The sequence below is a fragment of the Delphinus delphis genome, chromosome 19 (genome assembly GCF_949987515.2).
Source record: "Delphinus delphis chromosome 19, mDelDel1.2, whole genome shotgun sequence".
Taxonomy (NCBI): domain Eukaryota; kingdom Metazoa; phylum Chordata; class Mammalia; order Artiodactyla; family Delphinidae; genus Delphinus; species Delphinus delphis.
Window position 1 is genome coordinate 48,593,580 of NC_082701.1, and position 15,550 is coordinate 48,609,129.

At 55.0% G+C, this 15,550-nt stretch overlaps 1 protein-coding gene across 2 annotated transcripts in view; it reads left to right on the plus strand.

The window, feature by feature from the left end:
• The window catches only part of SPNS2 (SPNS lysolipid transporter 2, sphingosine-1-phosphate), a 33,756-nt gene that overhangs the window by 10,935 nt on the left and 7,271 nt on the right, over positions 1-15,550 (plus strand). For both annotated transcript variants that reach the window (XM_059997531.1, XM_059997530.1), the window contains exons 2-3: positions 3,323-3,388; positions 11,256-11,392. In XM_059997531.1, coding sequence (XP_059853514.1) covers positions 3,323-3,388; positions 11,256-11,392 — 203 coding nt within the window. The remainder of the gene's footprint in view (positions 1-3,322; positions 3,389-11,255; positions 11,393-15,550) is intronic.

Consider the following 15,550-nt stretch of genomic DNA (forward strand, 5'->3'; position numbering starts at 1 on the left):
CTAGGGTCTTACGGCCTGTACGAGGCCCTGTTCCCTGGAAGGGTTTCTCTGGCCTTCTGCCTGGAGCTCAGGCCTTGGACCCAAGACTGGGTTGCCGGGGGGTACAGGGGTGGGGACATCCAAAGCTGCCTGCGCCTTGGGGTCTAGACTGCTCAGGAGTTCCCAGGGACCCTGGATGCCCATCTGGGTATGGTGAAATATTCCTCCCCCTTACGAGGAACTCTGTTCAGTAGAGGAAGTCAAGGAAGGCTTCCTGGGACTTCCCTGGCGGTCCAGTGGTTGGGACTTAGCCTTCCAATGCAGGGGGTTTGGGTTGGATGCCTGGTCAGGGAGCTGGGATCCCACATGCTGCAGGGCCAAGGACCCAAAGTATGGAACAGAGGCAGTGTTGTAGCAAGTTCAATGAAGACTTTGAAAATGGTCCACATCAAAAAAAAATCTTAAAAAAAAAAAAAAGGAAGGCTTCCTGGAGGCAGAGGCAAATACTGGACCTTAAAGTCATGGGTAGGGGAGTGCGTCCAGTCAGATAGCTAGGATGTGCCTTGGGGAGGAAGCAAGAGTGTTTTGATTTGCTGTGGACACATGCCGCCTTTATGATGACCACTTTGATATGGTCTCCCTCCCAGAAAGTGGGCCTGCGGTTGCTGCAGATCCGCGCCCTCCTCTGGGCCGTGCGTGGGGACCCAGAGTGCAGGGCCCAGGGGGAGTTTTACCCTCCTACCATCTCCTGACTCTATCCATCCTTCCGTCTACCCAATGCCTAAATTGTGATGGTCTCTGTCCTGGGTTCCGGAGATGACTTGCCATGGTCCCAGCTCTCAGGGGGCTCATGATCAGGGGGGTGAGGCAGGCCCCCGCCCATCACCTATGCATCCACGGCACAAACAGTCACTGTGTGCCGGACCCCGGGCTGGGGGGCAAGAGTGAACCACGCAGAGGCTGTGTGGCAGAAAAACAAGCTTTGGTTTTTGATAATAGACCCGGTTTCAAATCTCACCCCTGACATCTCATGTGCTGCATGACACGTTATTTCATTTCTTGGAGCCTCAGTTTCCTCATATGTAAAATGGGGATGATAGTCATAGCTAAGCCTGGGTAGCAGGGAGCCTCACACAGTACCTGGAACTTAGCAGGAACCAGCAGCTAGTGGCTCTTTGCTCCTGGCCACAGTGGATCCAAGGAGCTCATATCCGTGTCCCTCTGTCATCTCTGTAGATCAAACTAATCCTGGTGTGACAAGTGTTAAAACAAGGATGGACAGGGGAGCGTGGGGGCAACTAGCTTATGGAGGGTGGTGGGAGGGGGAGAAATTAGGGAAGACTTCCCGGAAGAGGAGGCATCTAAACTAGTCTTGAAGGTATGGCGAGAATTAGCTCAGCCAACAAAATTGCACCAGGGTAAGAAGAGGGAGCGTGTGTAGTCAGGGGCCCATGAGTAGTTTGGGGTGGCTAGGGTATGGGGTGCGGGGTGGTGTCCTGAGAAGTGAGTCTGGAGGGTGGGGTTGGCGGGGGTGAACCTGCAGCCCCACGGCCTGCTGAAGGCAGGGGAGCCGCAGGTGACGGTGATTCTGCAGGAGAGGGATGTGATCGGATCAGGAGACTATAGAGGCCCTGGCTCAGGTCTGGGAGTGGGCTGTGAGGCCGGGAGGTGAGCGTGGGTGGCTCCCCAAGGTCGGGCCCAGCCATGCCACCCACCGAGCCTGATCGAACTCAGGGCCTCTGAGGCTGGGTCGGGGCACCTCGGAGATCCCACTTGGTGGACCTGCCATCCGCAGGCCCAGGACCGGCCCCTGGTTTCCGCCTTCAAGGTAAAGTCCCAGCCGCCCTGGTTAGTAAGTCATTAGTTGGGTCTCACACAGCCTCTTCATTATGGGTAATTATGGTGAATCCACTCTGGGTATTAACAAGGAGGAGACCAGCTGCTCTTGGCTGTCAGGCTGCTAGAACAGGAAATCCCTCAGCATCCCATGCCTGGGTCTTGGGTGGGGGGACAGTGGCTTCTTCCCCAGCCCCAGCCACTGGACGGGACCCTCATACTGTGTTTGGAGATTCCACTTTCACCCGTTTCCCTGTGGTGTGACTTTGAACATGTGGCTTACCCTTCTGTGCCTCAGTTTCCTCATCTATCCAGTGAGATGATAGTACCAGCCTCATAGGGTTGTGTGAGGGTTAAACTAATGAAGCACTTAATGCTCAATAATACGAACCATCATCATTTTAAATGCTGACGTCATCATCACCATCGCGTCGAATAGTTCTGGGAGTCCCCCGAAGGCAGGGTCCTGGTCCCTTCCTCTGTCCCCTACATGGGGAGCTCCTGAGACAGGCCCTGTCTCCTTTCTCCCCTCTTTCTTCTCAGTGCAGACGTGCAGTGGTCAGGGGGACTCTGGCCTGTGGCCCAGCCTCCTGCTGTCCTCAGATAAGCTGAGGCAGGGGCCCTGGGAGCTGTGGGGCTGGGGGTTGGGCTTACCCGGGAGCCCTGGTTGAGGGCTGCACGAGGTCAGAGGGGGCTGGGCAGTTGCTGGCCTCTATACAACCCCGGCTGGGTCTGTCCACAGCTGTCGATCGTTTCTAGTTGTTCTGGTTGCCGCCCCCCTTTGATGTAAAAAGCCCTAACGAGCGCAGAGGTGGCTGGGAGTTGGGAGAAGGGCAGACATGGCCTCAAGGGCTCCCCTTCCGCCAGGAAAGCAGGCCCGGAGCCCCGTCTGCTTCCCTCTGCCTCTGGGCTCCTGCATCAGAAAATTGGGAGTCCTGGTTATTGTCCCGAGGACAGCTGGGGGAGCACATGTTTGTGCACACGTGCAGGTGAGCGGGTGTGTGTGTTGCCTGTGAGCCCTCTCCGCCCTCTCCTCGGCCAGGGGGCTTCTCCTGCAGCTTTCAGCGGCTGCCCACCCACTCTCCGGGCTGTGGGCTTTGTGGTCTCCTCTGACGGCAGGGTCCACGTCTGGGGTCCCAGCACTTAGTCTGGGGCTGAGCTGCAGATGGGCCAGAGGCCCAGGCTGGTAGGAGGCTTGGCTGCCCCGCTGGGCCGCGTAACCATGGAGGAGCCTCACCTGTCTGCGCCTTGGACCCCACACTGGCCGAGTGAGGGGATGTGGTCCTGTCCCCAGTGTGAGCACCTCAGGGTAGAAGCTTGGCCTCCAAGGTTTCTGGTGGCCTGGCTAAACTCGGCAGGGTGGGGTTCTGTAGATGGGGCCAGGCTGGGCCCTGCAAGGTGGAAAGGGGGCTGGGCTGGGGCTGAGGGTCGCCTAGGTGGGGTGTGCGAATGGGGGCACCCAGGCGTCAGGCGTCGCCAGTAAGCACCCTCTGTCTTCTCCTCCCAGGTGTCCTTCTGGACATCCAGCAGCACTTTGGGGTCAAGGACCGAGGCGCCGGCTTGCTGCAGTCAGGTGAGGTCCCTCTCCCGCCCTGGCCCCCCTCCTGCTTTCTAATACCTGGTGGGGATTCCCTGCCTGTCTCTTCCCTGGTCCTGACTCACTGGAAAGGGCGTGAGTTTTGTGTCCAAATCCCACTGTTGCCTCTCACAAAAGGCACCACTTCCCCCAGCCTCTGCTTCTATTCTTGTGAAACAAAGCAAATAACACCTGCCCTGAGGGCCTGTGGGTGAGCTACAGGGATGCAGGCAACCTGGGAGTCACCTCTCAGATGCCCAAACAGGAAACTCCAGCTGGTCAGCCCCAGAGCCTCTCGCAGGCCCAGGGCAGGAGCCTGAGAACCTGGGTCCCAGACTAGACCTGGGCTTGAGGTTCTCGGCCCCTCACCCCCCGGGGTCCAGCCTTGGGACTGGTGGGGAGGCAGGGCCCGAGCCCCCCTGGGCCAGGGCAGCATGGCAGGTGATTAAGCAGCTATTCCAGCCTCTGCCCCTCCCTCCAGGGTCCATGTCAACCTCGTGACTGCCCTGCCTGCTGTGTAGCCCTGTAGGACCTGAGCTCTTGGCCCTCCACTGGCTGCGGCCCTGCCGGCTGTGCCCTCTGCAGGACCCTCAGGCCTGGGCAGAGCCAGTATTTCATCCCAGGGCTGGTTCTGACTCGGCCTTGACTTTGCCGTTTCCCCTTGGTCCTGGAGTCCATCTGGCCGTGAGGCCCAGTTAGATGTGGCTGCGAAGGTGCATGGTCTGCATTCCACTCTGGGAACCCCGTCCCCTCCCGGGCTCTCCTGGGAGGGAGGGGCAGAGAGGCTGGCTCTGTCCAGGAACCTGCCTGACCTGTCTGGGTGGCATTCCACCACGCACTGTGCCAGGCCTCCACGGCCTCCTTGAGCCACAGCCATTCAGCTAGGCTCAGTGCCCATCCTCATTTCCTAGATGGGGCCTCTGGGGCTCAGAGAGGGGAGATGAAAGCTCCAGGGTTCAGCCCGAATACATGAGAATTAACCGAGCTGGGACTATAGGGCAAGGCTGTGTCGTCCAGTTCCTCCTAAGGGCGCCCAGGCCCCTGCCGCTGCAGACATCACCTCCACCCGGAATGTGAGCCCAAGCCCCTCTGCTGGCTCGGCCCCCCCCCCCGCCCCCCTTGCTTGGCCTCCCTGGCTAGGTCAGAGCAAGTCCTCCTGACCCGGGGCCTGGGACAGGTTCCTCTAGCCTCCTGGGCTCCGTGCAATGCAGTGACCAGCACTTACAGCTGGAGAGACAGAGTTGAAGCCGGATGGGAGTGTGGGAGGGATCAGGCTGCCGAGCTGGTGAGGGAAGGGCAGGAGGGAGCCTAGCTGCCCATCCCCCTGCTCCGTGGCCCCTGAGTCACTGGGGACCCAGCCCGAGCCTCATCCCCCTCCTACTCTGGCCTCCTCCATTCAACTCTCACTGATGGAGGTCAGGGCCAGTGTAGCCACCCAGGGAGCGGGTTGGGAGGGCTGCGAGGGTCTTAGCGCTGCCTCAATTATGTCCCAGGCTGTGTCCTTCTTATCCCTGGCGACCTGGCCGGAGGGGGATAAGTCATCCACAGCATCATCTTGTTTCTTCCTCCTACAAGCCCCCTTTGCTCAGCTTCACTTTCAAATGAAGGACAGAGGTCAAGAGAGGGGAAATGACTTGTTTAAGGTCTCATGGTGAGAGAGTAGCAGGCCTGACACTGGGACTTCCTCTTGGCTTGGGTTGGGGGCACAGATGGCCGCTGGATTGGTGAGGCTTATCCCAGGTATCTGAGTGTCTGGCATCTCAGCGTTCTCGGGGTGGGTGCCTCTGGGCCATGGTGAGAGTTCCCAGTACTCTCCGAGACCCTCTAGTCATTACTCTGCGGCCCTCACCCTCCCACCTACCCTGGGCACAGCTGGAATGGCTCCCCAGAATGTCCTTGCCTCTCTGGCCAACTGAGCCAAGAAGCCAGGTGGGCTAGACCAGGATGTGACCCAATGGGCTACCAGGCAGGTCACCTAATTGGCCTCGGGCCCATGCACCTGGCTCTTCCCTGATAGGGTCAGAGCCAGGTGTTGCTGCTTGCCCAGATCAAAGGGCCAGGGCTGACAGCTGGGGTGCCTGCTTATTTGTGGGCACCAGGAGCTGCTGGGCCAGGAGACAGGGTCGGGGGGTGGGGCGTGGGGTGGCTGAGAGTTCGGCCTGGGCCTGCCCCTGCTGTTTCCCCTCGGGACCAACTCAGGGCTGGGGTTCGTGGCATCACGAGGAAGTGTCAGGATTGGGAGGCGGGGGCAGGGGGAGAGTGGGGACAGAGGAAGAGCCAGCTCAGACTGAAACCAGACGGCGCCTTTGCTTTGGGACCAAGTCTCCTTCTGGCCTTTCTCCCTCCTCACTTTGGCCAGCCTTGCAATATCCTCCCGCTTCGACAGAGACTCAGGTTCTGAAGGCAGAGCTGGGCAGCCCCCGTGGCTCTCCCCGCAGGACCCTCCTGTTAGAAGGGAGGCCCGAGAATCTCCCTCCCTGAGGCCTCAGTGGCCAACCTAGGGTTTATATTCTGAGCAGAGTCTGAAGGAGGAGTGGTTCCCATTCCTCCCGTAGGGGCTCTGAGTCTGGTGGGCTTCTGGGTACCGATGGTGCCGGCTGTTCTGGGTCCTCCCCATCAGCCCGCCGGCCTGGGCCTCCATCCTCCCCATCCTGTGGGCAGGGAGGGTGCTCGGGCAGGGCCTGACCCCACCCACCCCATGCCTGCCGGAGCACCCTCCCTGCCCACAGGATGTGGAGGATGGCGAGTCTCCTCCAAATAACCAGTTGGCCAGATCCGGACTTTGTAAAAATAGACCTGGTTCAGCCCAGGCTGAGGTGGGGCTGGGCATGTGCTCTAAGGCCACAGTCTGGGGGCTCAGGGCTCCCCCAGCGCAGACCTCACCCGCTGCTGCTCCAGGGCCACCTTCTCAGCAGCTCCGTGGGTTCGGAGTGCAGGTGGTCCGGGGGCTGCCTGCAGGGGCGCAGAACCCTCAGTGGGAGTCGTTTCAAGCTTTGGGTGCCGGCCTCCTCGGCAGGCCCACGGGAGAAGGCCTCCAACCAGCACCATGAGAGGTGGGTGGCGCCTTAGGGATGCTGCCCGATCCCTGTCTCCTTGATGACCTCCTGCCGGCCCTGTGAGGAGGGGCGCATCACCCGTCTTGCAGAGGAGGGAGTGAGGCTCAGCCCCAGCTTCTCCGGGTGAGCCAGGGGCTCTGACTCCTCCCCCTCGGCCCTCCGCGGCCCTGCCCCCTGCCCTGGCTCCCTGCCAGCGGCTCCATTGTCCCAGACCTGTGGGCTCAGCACACGTGAGCTGACGGAGGGCTTCCCCACACCCCGACCACAGGATGTCCTCGTGCCGGGAAAGCCGGCCCTGCCGAGACCAGGGGTGGGGCAGCCAGTCTGCCCAGAAAGCTCTCCTCAACCAGACAAAGACTGTGGGCTTGTGGGTGCTGAGCCCAGGAAGCTTCTAGGCCGGGCTGGTCTTTATTTTCAGCAGGGCTTCCCGCTGGCTGGAGAAGGGTCTGCGCCCCCATCTGGGACATGGGTCACCTGCCCAGGCCTTTGCCTGTGCTGTTGCTGCTGCTGCTGCTTCTTTTTTTAAAATTAATTATTTGGCTGCGTTGGATCTTCATTGCTGCGCGCGGGCGTTCTCTAGTTACAGCGAGTGGCAGCTACCCTTTGTTGCTGTGCGCGGGCTTCTCATTGCAGTGGCTTCTCTTGTTGCGGAGCACGGGCTCTAGGCGTGCAGGCTCAGTAGTTCTGGCTCGTGGGCTCTAGAGTGCAGGCTCAGTAGTTGTGGCGCACGGGCTTAGTTGCTCTGTGGCATGTGGGATCTTCCCGGACCAGGGCTCGAACTTGTGTCCCCTGCATTGGCAGGTGGATTCTTAACCACCACGCCACCAGGGAAGCCCCTGTGCTGTTCCTTCTGCCAGGAATTTATTTCCCTCCAGGCCCTACCTAGTTGTGTTCAGGCCTCTCTGCTGGCTGGTGACAACCCTGAGGGCCGGGAGAGGCCCTTTCTCTTGGCTCCCCAGAGCAGAAGGGAGGGCTGGAAAGATGGATTGTGTCTCCCTACTGACCTTGGATTCCCTTGTCCCCAAGGGGAAGGCCCTGAGAGACAAGAGAGTCCAGGGTCGGGAGGGTTGCTGTGTCATCTTGGGCAAGTTCTTCCACCTTCCAGTGGCCCCAGCTGTACAATGGGACAGACGGTAAAACTCAGGTTGGCACTTGGTGACCTTTGGCGGGACAGGGGTGGGGATGGGGTGTGGCTGCCCCAGCAGGAGTCCATCTGAAGTCCCAGGTGCCTCTGCCCACCCAGAAGAGCAGGCGGAAAGCACTAGGGGGGCTGCCTTCCGGTTCTGCTGTGGACAGGAGGATAGGGATGGACCAGGATGGCTGACATCTGGCTCACCTCCTCCAGCCCCTCTGCACCCACCCAGTGGGGGCTTGGGCAGCGCTCCTCCTTGAAGGGGGAGAACAGTGTGCTGTGGATCTCCACTGCCCTCTAACTAACACCAAACCTGGAACTAGGGGTTAGGGCCCGATCTCCCTCAGTGGTCTCCTTTCCCACTGCTTCCTCTCTCTATCACCTTCCCAGCCTACAGCCTCATGCGTCTTCCTGCTGTCCCCGACACACCCTGAACTTTCTCTGACCTTTGGAACATCAGCTGGGATCTTCTGCCTTCCCAGCCTGGCCACCTGTGGTGTGATTTAGAGCAAGGACTCTGGAGTCAAACTGGGGTATAAATTCTGGCTTGGCCACACACGAGCTGTATGATGTCACTACTTTTAGCCTCTACCGTTTCCTCCGTAAGATGAAGGTAATAGGGAGAATCAAATGAGATCATCTGTGCTTATGGCCAGGGCACATCCATGAACGGTAACTGCAGTTATTACTAACAATAAGCATTATGCCTCATTAACCATTATACAGTCTTATAAGATTTGTAATTTGTATTTTAGTATACTTGATTTTAAGTAGTATCATCAGGGTGAACTCCTATGCAGCCTTCAGTGCCCTGCTCTGCCATCACTGCCTCTATGAAGCCTCCCTTCATTGTCTTGGTAGGATTTGGCCCTCCTTGCTGGTTCCCTGGCATTTTAACTCTTTAAACTGGGCAACCCATGGACAGGGTCTGCTTCTTGGCCAGACAGGGGGGCAACTCCTATTCTGATTCTTTCTGTCCACTCCTCACCTAATACAGACAGGCATAGAGGCAACAATTCTTCCTTCTCCCCTAACATGTGTAAGTCCTGATGAGACTGAAATCTCTTTCCAGCCCATATCCTGGTCTGATCTCAGGCAGGTCCTGGGAGACAGACCCAGCAGGAAAAATTCTTTTTCTAGATAAGAGGAAATAATTCCTACCTTGACTGATCTAAACAAGGGCCCAGTGTTGACCAAGAGCTGACCCACTCTGGGCATGGGCAGGACGTGGCATTAAGCACCTTACACGCATTGTCTCATCCAGTGCTCAGAGCAAGCAGGGAGTTGCTATTTTTATCTTTATTTTACAGATGAGGAAGTCAGCGTGCTGGAGGTGGCTTAGCTTCATGAGAGTTGATTGTTAAGTTTTCAGGAATTGAGTGAGCTGGTTGTTAAGCACAACCGTTATTACAAACTGAATTATATAAACTTACAATTACGCAACATCACAGCATAGCACAGGGAGATGGGCTCGGTGCTTCGCGATGACCTAGAGGGGTGGGATAGGGAGGGTGGGAGGGAGGCTCAAGAGGGAGGGGATGTGGGGACACGTGTACGCACATGGCTGATTCGCTTTGTTGTGCAACAGAAACTAACACAGTATTGTGAAGCAATTATACAGTTATACTTTGTATAATTATACTCCAAAGAGCTATTAAAAAGAAAAACCCAAAGGTAATAAACATTCAGAATTCATCACCCCCTAATTATTTTGCTACCTTTCACTATTATCTACGTTCTTAAGGTTATTTATGTCTGTTGGATCTAGGTGGTAGAAATACTCTATGTACAACTCTGTGACTGCATCTCTCTTCCCAACTCTGATTAGTGACATCACCTTGGTAGCTTGAAATCAGGCCATGGTGGGAGTATGTGCACCATGAAAATGGGCAAACACTACACATCAGGGCTCCCCCCGACCCCGCCTCATTTTTGGAGAGCCAGTTGCTAAACATTTATCAGCACACCACTGGATTGAGGGACAGAGAGGTTGTGACCTTCCCAAGGTCACCCAGCTGGGAAGGAATAGAGCTGAATTCAAGACCAGGCACTGCGTCTCTGGTGCCCAGATTCGTGCACCTCTCTGCTGATTCTGCTCGAGGCCCCAGTCACACAGTTGGGATTAAAAGATTGCCCCCCACACCCATACACGCTCACCATCCTGCTCCCTGGGTTAAGTGAGGGACAGTCGCGCTGCACCAGCCCAGCCTGCTCTCACCTCATTGCCTCCTTCCTCCCCTCCCTCTGTCTCTCCTCCTAGGGGCTCAGGTCTGTGAGGGAACAGCCAGACCCTGTGAATGTTTAGCTTGGCCGGCCACCTTATCTGCCCACCCGGCCTTTGTCTGGCCATCTGCCCGTCAGCTGTGGGATTGCCTTCCAGGAGGAGGAATCAGGGGCTGCCTCACCGCATGACCTAGCGACTACCCTGCGTTGCTGGACTCTTTATCCCCCCTGAGACCTCGAAGGCCCCTCCCATACTGGTAGTGTCATCCCCACAGGGTCCTCTGAGACTCTGCTGCTCTATTGTTCTGGAAGAACAAAACCAGGTCACATCACTCCTCTGCTCAGCATCCTCTGGTGTTTTCCTTTCTCACCCGTAGAAGCCACAGTCACCACAGTGAGCCACAAGGCCCTACCCCGTCTGGCCTTTTCCCCAGGGTCCCTCTGCTCCAGCCACTCTGGTCTATTTGTTGTTCCACAAATATGCTAAGCACATTCCTGCCCCAGGGCCTTTGCACTTGCTGTTCTCAACCCAATACTTGCATGATTTGTCTCCTCCTCTCCTCCAGGTCTTTGCTGAAATGTCACCTCTGACCTTTCTATTTAAAATGTTAACATCTGTTTTCTTTTTCTCACACACTTTTCCTATCTCCTGTTTCTGCCCTTTTTCCCTCCTTAGAATGTGTCACCCCTTGACATACTATATTTTTTATTTCATTGTTTCTCACGAGAATGAAAACTGCAAGAGTCTAGGAATTTTGGTCTTTGTTGAATGGATGAAAGGATGGATGAATGAATGAGTGAATGAATGAACAAATGAATGACAATGTTTCCAAATGTCAGGAAAGTCTCTGCAGTCTGCTGGGAGTGAGGGTGGCTGTGTGATCTGGCAGGTATGAGACTGGGGGTTCCAGGTCCAGTTCTGCCCCGATTTGCTGTGTGACCTTGGGTAGGTCCCTTTCCCTCTCTGAACCTTTTTTTCAAGTATAATAAGGAGAGTAGCATGGCAAAGTATAAGGAACACTGGCTCTGGAGTCAGACGGGGTCAAATCCCCACTGGGACATTTACTATTGGTGGGGCCTTAGGCAAGTCACTTCTCTCTGAGTGTCTCCCCATCTGTGAGGTGGGATGGGGGTCAGAAAGATACACAAGATGCTGTGTGGTGAGCCCCTGGCACCTGACAAGTAGAAAATGTTCAGTGAATAATCTTTACTCTTTTAAAAAGTACCCGAAGGGCTCATCTGCCACTGGGCGTTGAAGAGGATGGAGCCGTGGAGTCTCCTAACCCAGAGGGCCTGTCCTACCTCCCCTGGGCCCAGATCTGGCCGAGGTTGCCCCTCTCGGGCAGCGGCTGCTTCCTCAGCAGGCGCCTGGCCTCTCGCTGGGTGGTCTGGGCGGGCGGGCTCAGCCATGAGACCCCTGTGCCACAACCGCGGCTCTCCTCTCCCCACGCAGCATTCATCTGCAGCTTCATGGTGGCTGCCCCCATCTTTGGCTACCTGGGTGACCGCTTCAACAGGAAAGTGATCCTCAGCTGCGGGATCTTCTTCTGGTCGGCTGTCACGTTCTCCAGCTCCTTCATCCCGCAGCAGGTGAGGCCTGCCCGGGCCTTCCACCCGGCATTCCTGCTCATCCTGTCCGTGTGTCCTGGTTCCTCCAGCGGGTGGCAAGTCTGATTGACCTATCCTAGTCTAGACTGGGGTTCCAGCCCGTTGGGTCCAAGTATGGTGGGATGAGGGGGGTCTTTGGGTACTTCTATACACTGGCCCTACTGATTGGGCTTTCCCCGTGCTGGCCTTGAACTGAGGGACTCACAGCCCTGTGTGTCATCCTGACTCTCTCTGAGCTGCTTCTGATGTGGGGAGGATGCAAGGATCAGGGGGGCAAGTCTGGCCAAGGAGTCAGGGCCCTTGGGTTCTAGTTCTGGCTCTGCTGTCATCTTGCTGTGTGACCCTAGATGCGTCACTACCCTTCTCTAGGCCTCACACAGTTTGCTCTTTGTCCGACCATCAGCCAGCTCCTTGGGTCAAAGTCCTAGGGAGACAAACATTAGTTCAGTGTCAGGAAGATCTTTCTGTTTTTTTTTTTTTTTTTGGCCACAATGTGCAGCTTGTGGGATGTTAGTTCCCCAACCAGGGATTGAACCCAGGCCCTCAGCAATGAGAGTGTGGAATCCTAGCCACCGGACTGCCAGGGAATTCCCAGGAAGGAAGATGTTTCTTACTTGGCTCTCACAGTTCTGGATTTGAATATCCCAATTCTGTGGCCCACTCAGCTTTGTGATCTGGAGAAACTTCTCTGAGCCTCAGTTTCCTCATCTTTAATTGGGGATAATACTTCTTAGTATGAAGGGTGGTTGTGAGAAATAATTGAACTCATGAATGTCCAGACCCTGACACATGGCAGGTTTCAACAAATCATTATTTCTGTTCTTTCTTCCAATGAGGAGATATGTTGCTCTGAGAGGTAGTGAGTGTCCCGTCACTAGGGGTCTTTAAGCAGAGGATGGACAATCACATGATGGCTACTATAGAGGGAGATAGAGGAAGAAGGGGACGGACTTCCCTGGTGGCGCAGTGGATGAGAATCCGCCTGCCAATGCAGGGGACACAGGTTCGAGCCCTGGTCCAGGAAGATCCCACATGCCGCAGAGCAACTAAGCCCGTGCGCCACAACTACTGAGCCTGCACTCTAGAGCCCGCGAGCCAGAACTACTGAGCCTGCATGCCACAACTACTGAAGCCTGCGCGCCTAGAGCCCATGCTCCGCAACAAGAGAAGCCACCACAATGAGAAACCTGCGCACTGTAATGAAGAGTAGCCCCCGCTCGCTGCAACTAGAGAAAGCCTGCATGCAGCAATGAAGACCCAAAGCAGCCAAAAATAAATAAAATTAAATCTTAAAAAAAAAAAAAAGAAGGGGAGAAGACCAGGATTTGCCTTCAGGGAGTGTTCAGCCTAGGGGACAAAGGAGGAGACCCTGGCCTTGGGAGCATCCAGGCCTGGGGATGGGAAGATGTGACAGGAGCTCCCATGTTCAGAGCCTTCAAGATAAGCAAAGTGCTGAAAGTCCTCACTGAAGAGAGAGCAGTCTCTGACATCCATGTGGTCAGGGAAGACTTCCTGGAGGAGGTGGCAGTTGAGCTGTGCAGGCAAGACAGGGAGGTTAGGCCTTTTGGTGAAGATAGCACAGGCAGAGGGAGCAGCCCCATGGAGGCAGAAATGGTGGAGTGTGTTGGTAGATTGAGGAGGAGAGTGCTTTGGCTGGAAAGGAAGGCAGGGACCAGGTCATGGAGAGCCTTGAATGCCAGGTTGGAAGGCCTGAGCTTTCTCCTGAGGGAAGTGCTGGACCCTGGAAGAGTCTGAAGAAGGGCAATAGTGAGTCAGATTTACACTGATCGAGAGGAGGTTGGAGGTGAGGGCAGAGAGAACTGGCAGGTTTGGGGGATACAAGTTTGCTTCATGGGGCAGCTTCATAGCGAAGGGTCAGGCCAGGTAATAAGCTCCAGGCCTAGGACTTCCCTGGTGGCGTAGTGGTTAAGAATCCACCTGCCAATGCAGGGGACACAGGTTTGAGCCCTGGTCTGGGAAGATCCCACATGCCACGGAGCAACTAAGCCCGTGCGCCACAACTACTGAGCCTGTGCTCTAGAGCCCACGAGCCACAACTACTGAACCTGTGAGCCACAGCTACTGAAGCCCGTGCACCTAGAGCCCGTGCTCTTCAAAAAGAGAAGCCACCGCAATGAGAAGCCCGTGCACCACAACGAAGAGTAGCCCCTGCTAGCCGCAACTAGAGAAAGCCCGCGTGCAGCAATGAAGACCCAATGCAGCTAAAAATAAATTTAAAAAAACCCCCAAAAAATCCCAGGCCTAGAACGTCAGGTAGAGCCTGATGGCCACAGTCAAAAATGGGGACTGGACCAGAAGAAGCTTCTGGACCCCCTCTGGCTCTTGTTCTGCCCCTGATCAGGCTCCTCCTCATCTGACCTCTGGGGCTGCTTCTGGGGTTAACCAGTGAGTACAGGACCACGATGTCAAGGCTGGGCCCCACTCTGGGTGTGCGGAAGGAAGGGAGAGATGGGGAGAGAAGATGAGCAGAGGCAGAGAGAGAAACGGATCACTCCCAATTAATCCATGAGTTCACTGCAGTCACAATCCGAGTCCCGTGGGGGTTTTTGGTGGACCTTGGCAATGTGATTCTGAAGTAAATCTGGCAGAGAAAGTGCCCAGGAACAGCCAAGAACATTGTGAAAACAACAATGAAAGGGCTCTTGTCCTATCAGTTATCAAAACACGGCTATTCTAATGAAAACAGCAGAGGGATAAACTAAGAGATCAAGGAAACAGAGTCCTCCTTTCTATGGGAATTGAGTGGAGGATGGAAGTTGCATCTCAAATAAATGGTTTTGGGAGTATTGACTCTCCATCTGGATGGAAGATAAAGTATGGTCTGTATTTCTAACCATACTTCAAAATAAATCCCAGCTAGGTGAAAGTAAAGTAAAAAGCAAACCATAAAGGTCTAGAACTATAATTCAACAAGAAAAAGACAAACAACCCGGTAGAAAAAATGGGCAAAGGATAGTGACAGGCACGTCCAGGGGAAGATCCCCCAACAGGCAACATATGTAGGAAGAGACGGTTCTCGGCTTCTTGAGTAATCAGGGCACTGCAAATTAAAGCAACAATGAGTTACCGTTTCACACCCATCAGATTGGCGGCAATTAAAAAGGCTGACAATACCAAGTGTTATTCAAGCTACTAGTGGGAGTGTAAATTGGTAGAGCCTCTTTGGAGAGCAAAGTGGGGCAGGATTTTGTAAAATTCTGTGTACACTGCACAGCCCAGCCTTCTACTTGGGGGTATATGCCGAAGGGAGAAGCTCCAACTCGTGGACACAAAGTGACAGGTTTACGTAAGGATGTTTGCTGCAAGTTTTGTAATAGAAAAAAAAGACAGAAACTAAATGACCTCGACTTGGGGGACGCCCAGGTAGAATGGGGTGTATTCATACTGTGAGCTTCTTAGCAGCAAATGAATGAACTAGATCTATATTAACCAGCTGAAATGGGTTTCCAAAAGATGAGGGAAAAAAATCAAGTTGTGGGACAAGACGCATGGAATGCTTTTTTTTTTTTTTAGTATTTATTTTACTTTTGGCTGTGTCGGGTCTTAGCTGCGGCACGCATGATCTTCGTTGCGGCACGTGGGCTGCTGTCTAGTTGTGGCTCGCGTGCTCGGTAGTTGCGGCATGGGGGCTCCCAGTCCCCCAACTAGGGACCGAACCCGCGTCCCCTGCACTGGAAGGTGGATTCTCAACCACCGGACCAGCAGGGAAGTCCCAGGGATGGTCTTTTTATGTTTATTGTGTGAAAGCACACAGGGGACACTAAATGTTGTTCCTTGGTACGTGTATGTGCAGGCAAAGGTAGAGAGGAAGTCGTGACAAATGCACAAGATAGCCAGTTCCTGGGGGAGGAGTGGGGATCTATGGGATCCCTTGTCAAAGAGGTCTTATCTGCCTGCTCTTGTACGGAGGAGAATAAGGAAATCACTCCCATTTTCTTTCTCTTTCTAAAATATAACAAACATAAAAGAATATTGTGTATCATTCTGGGATGGACTAGCCCTTCTTGAGCAAGATGTGAAATCCAGAAGCCGTTAAGGGAAAATCAACAGCTTGGACAGCATCAAATTAACCAACACAAAATAAAGCTTCTGTGTGATGAAACTCCCCACAAACAAGGT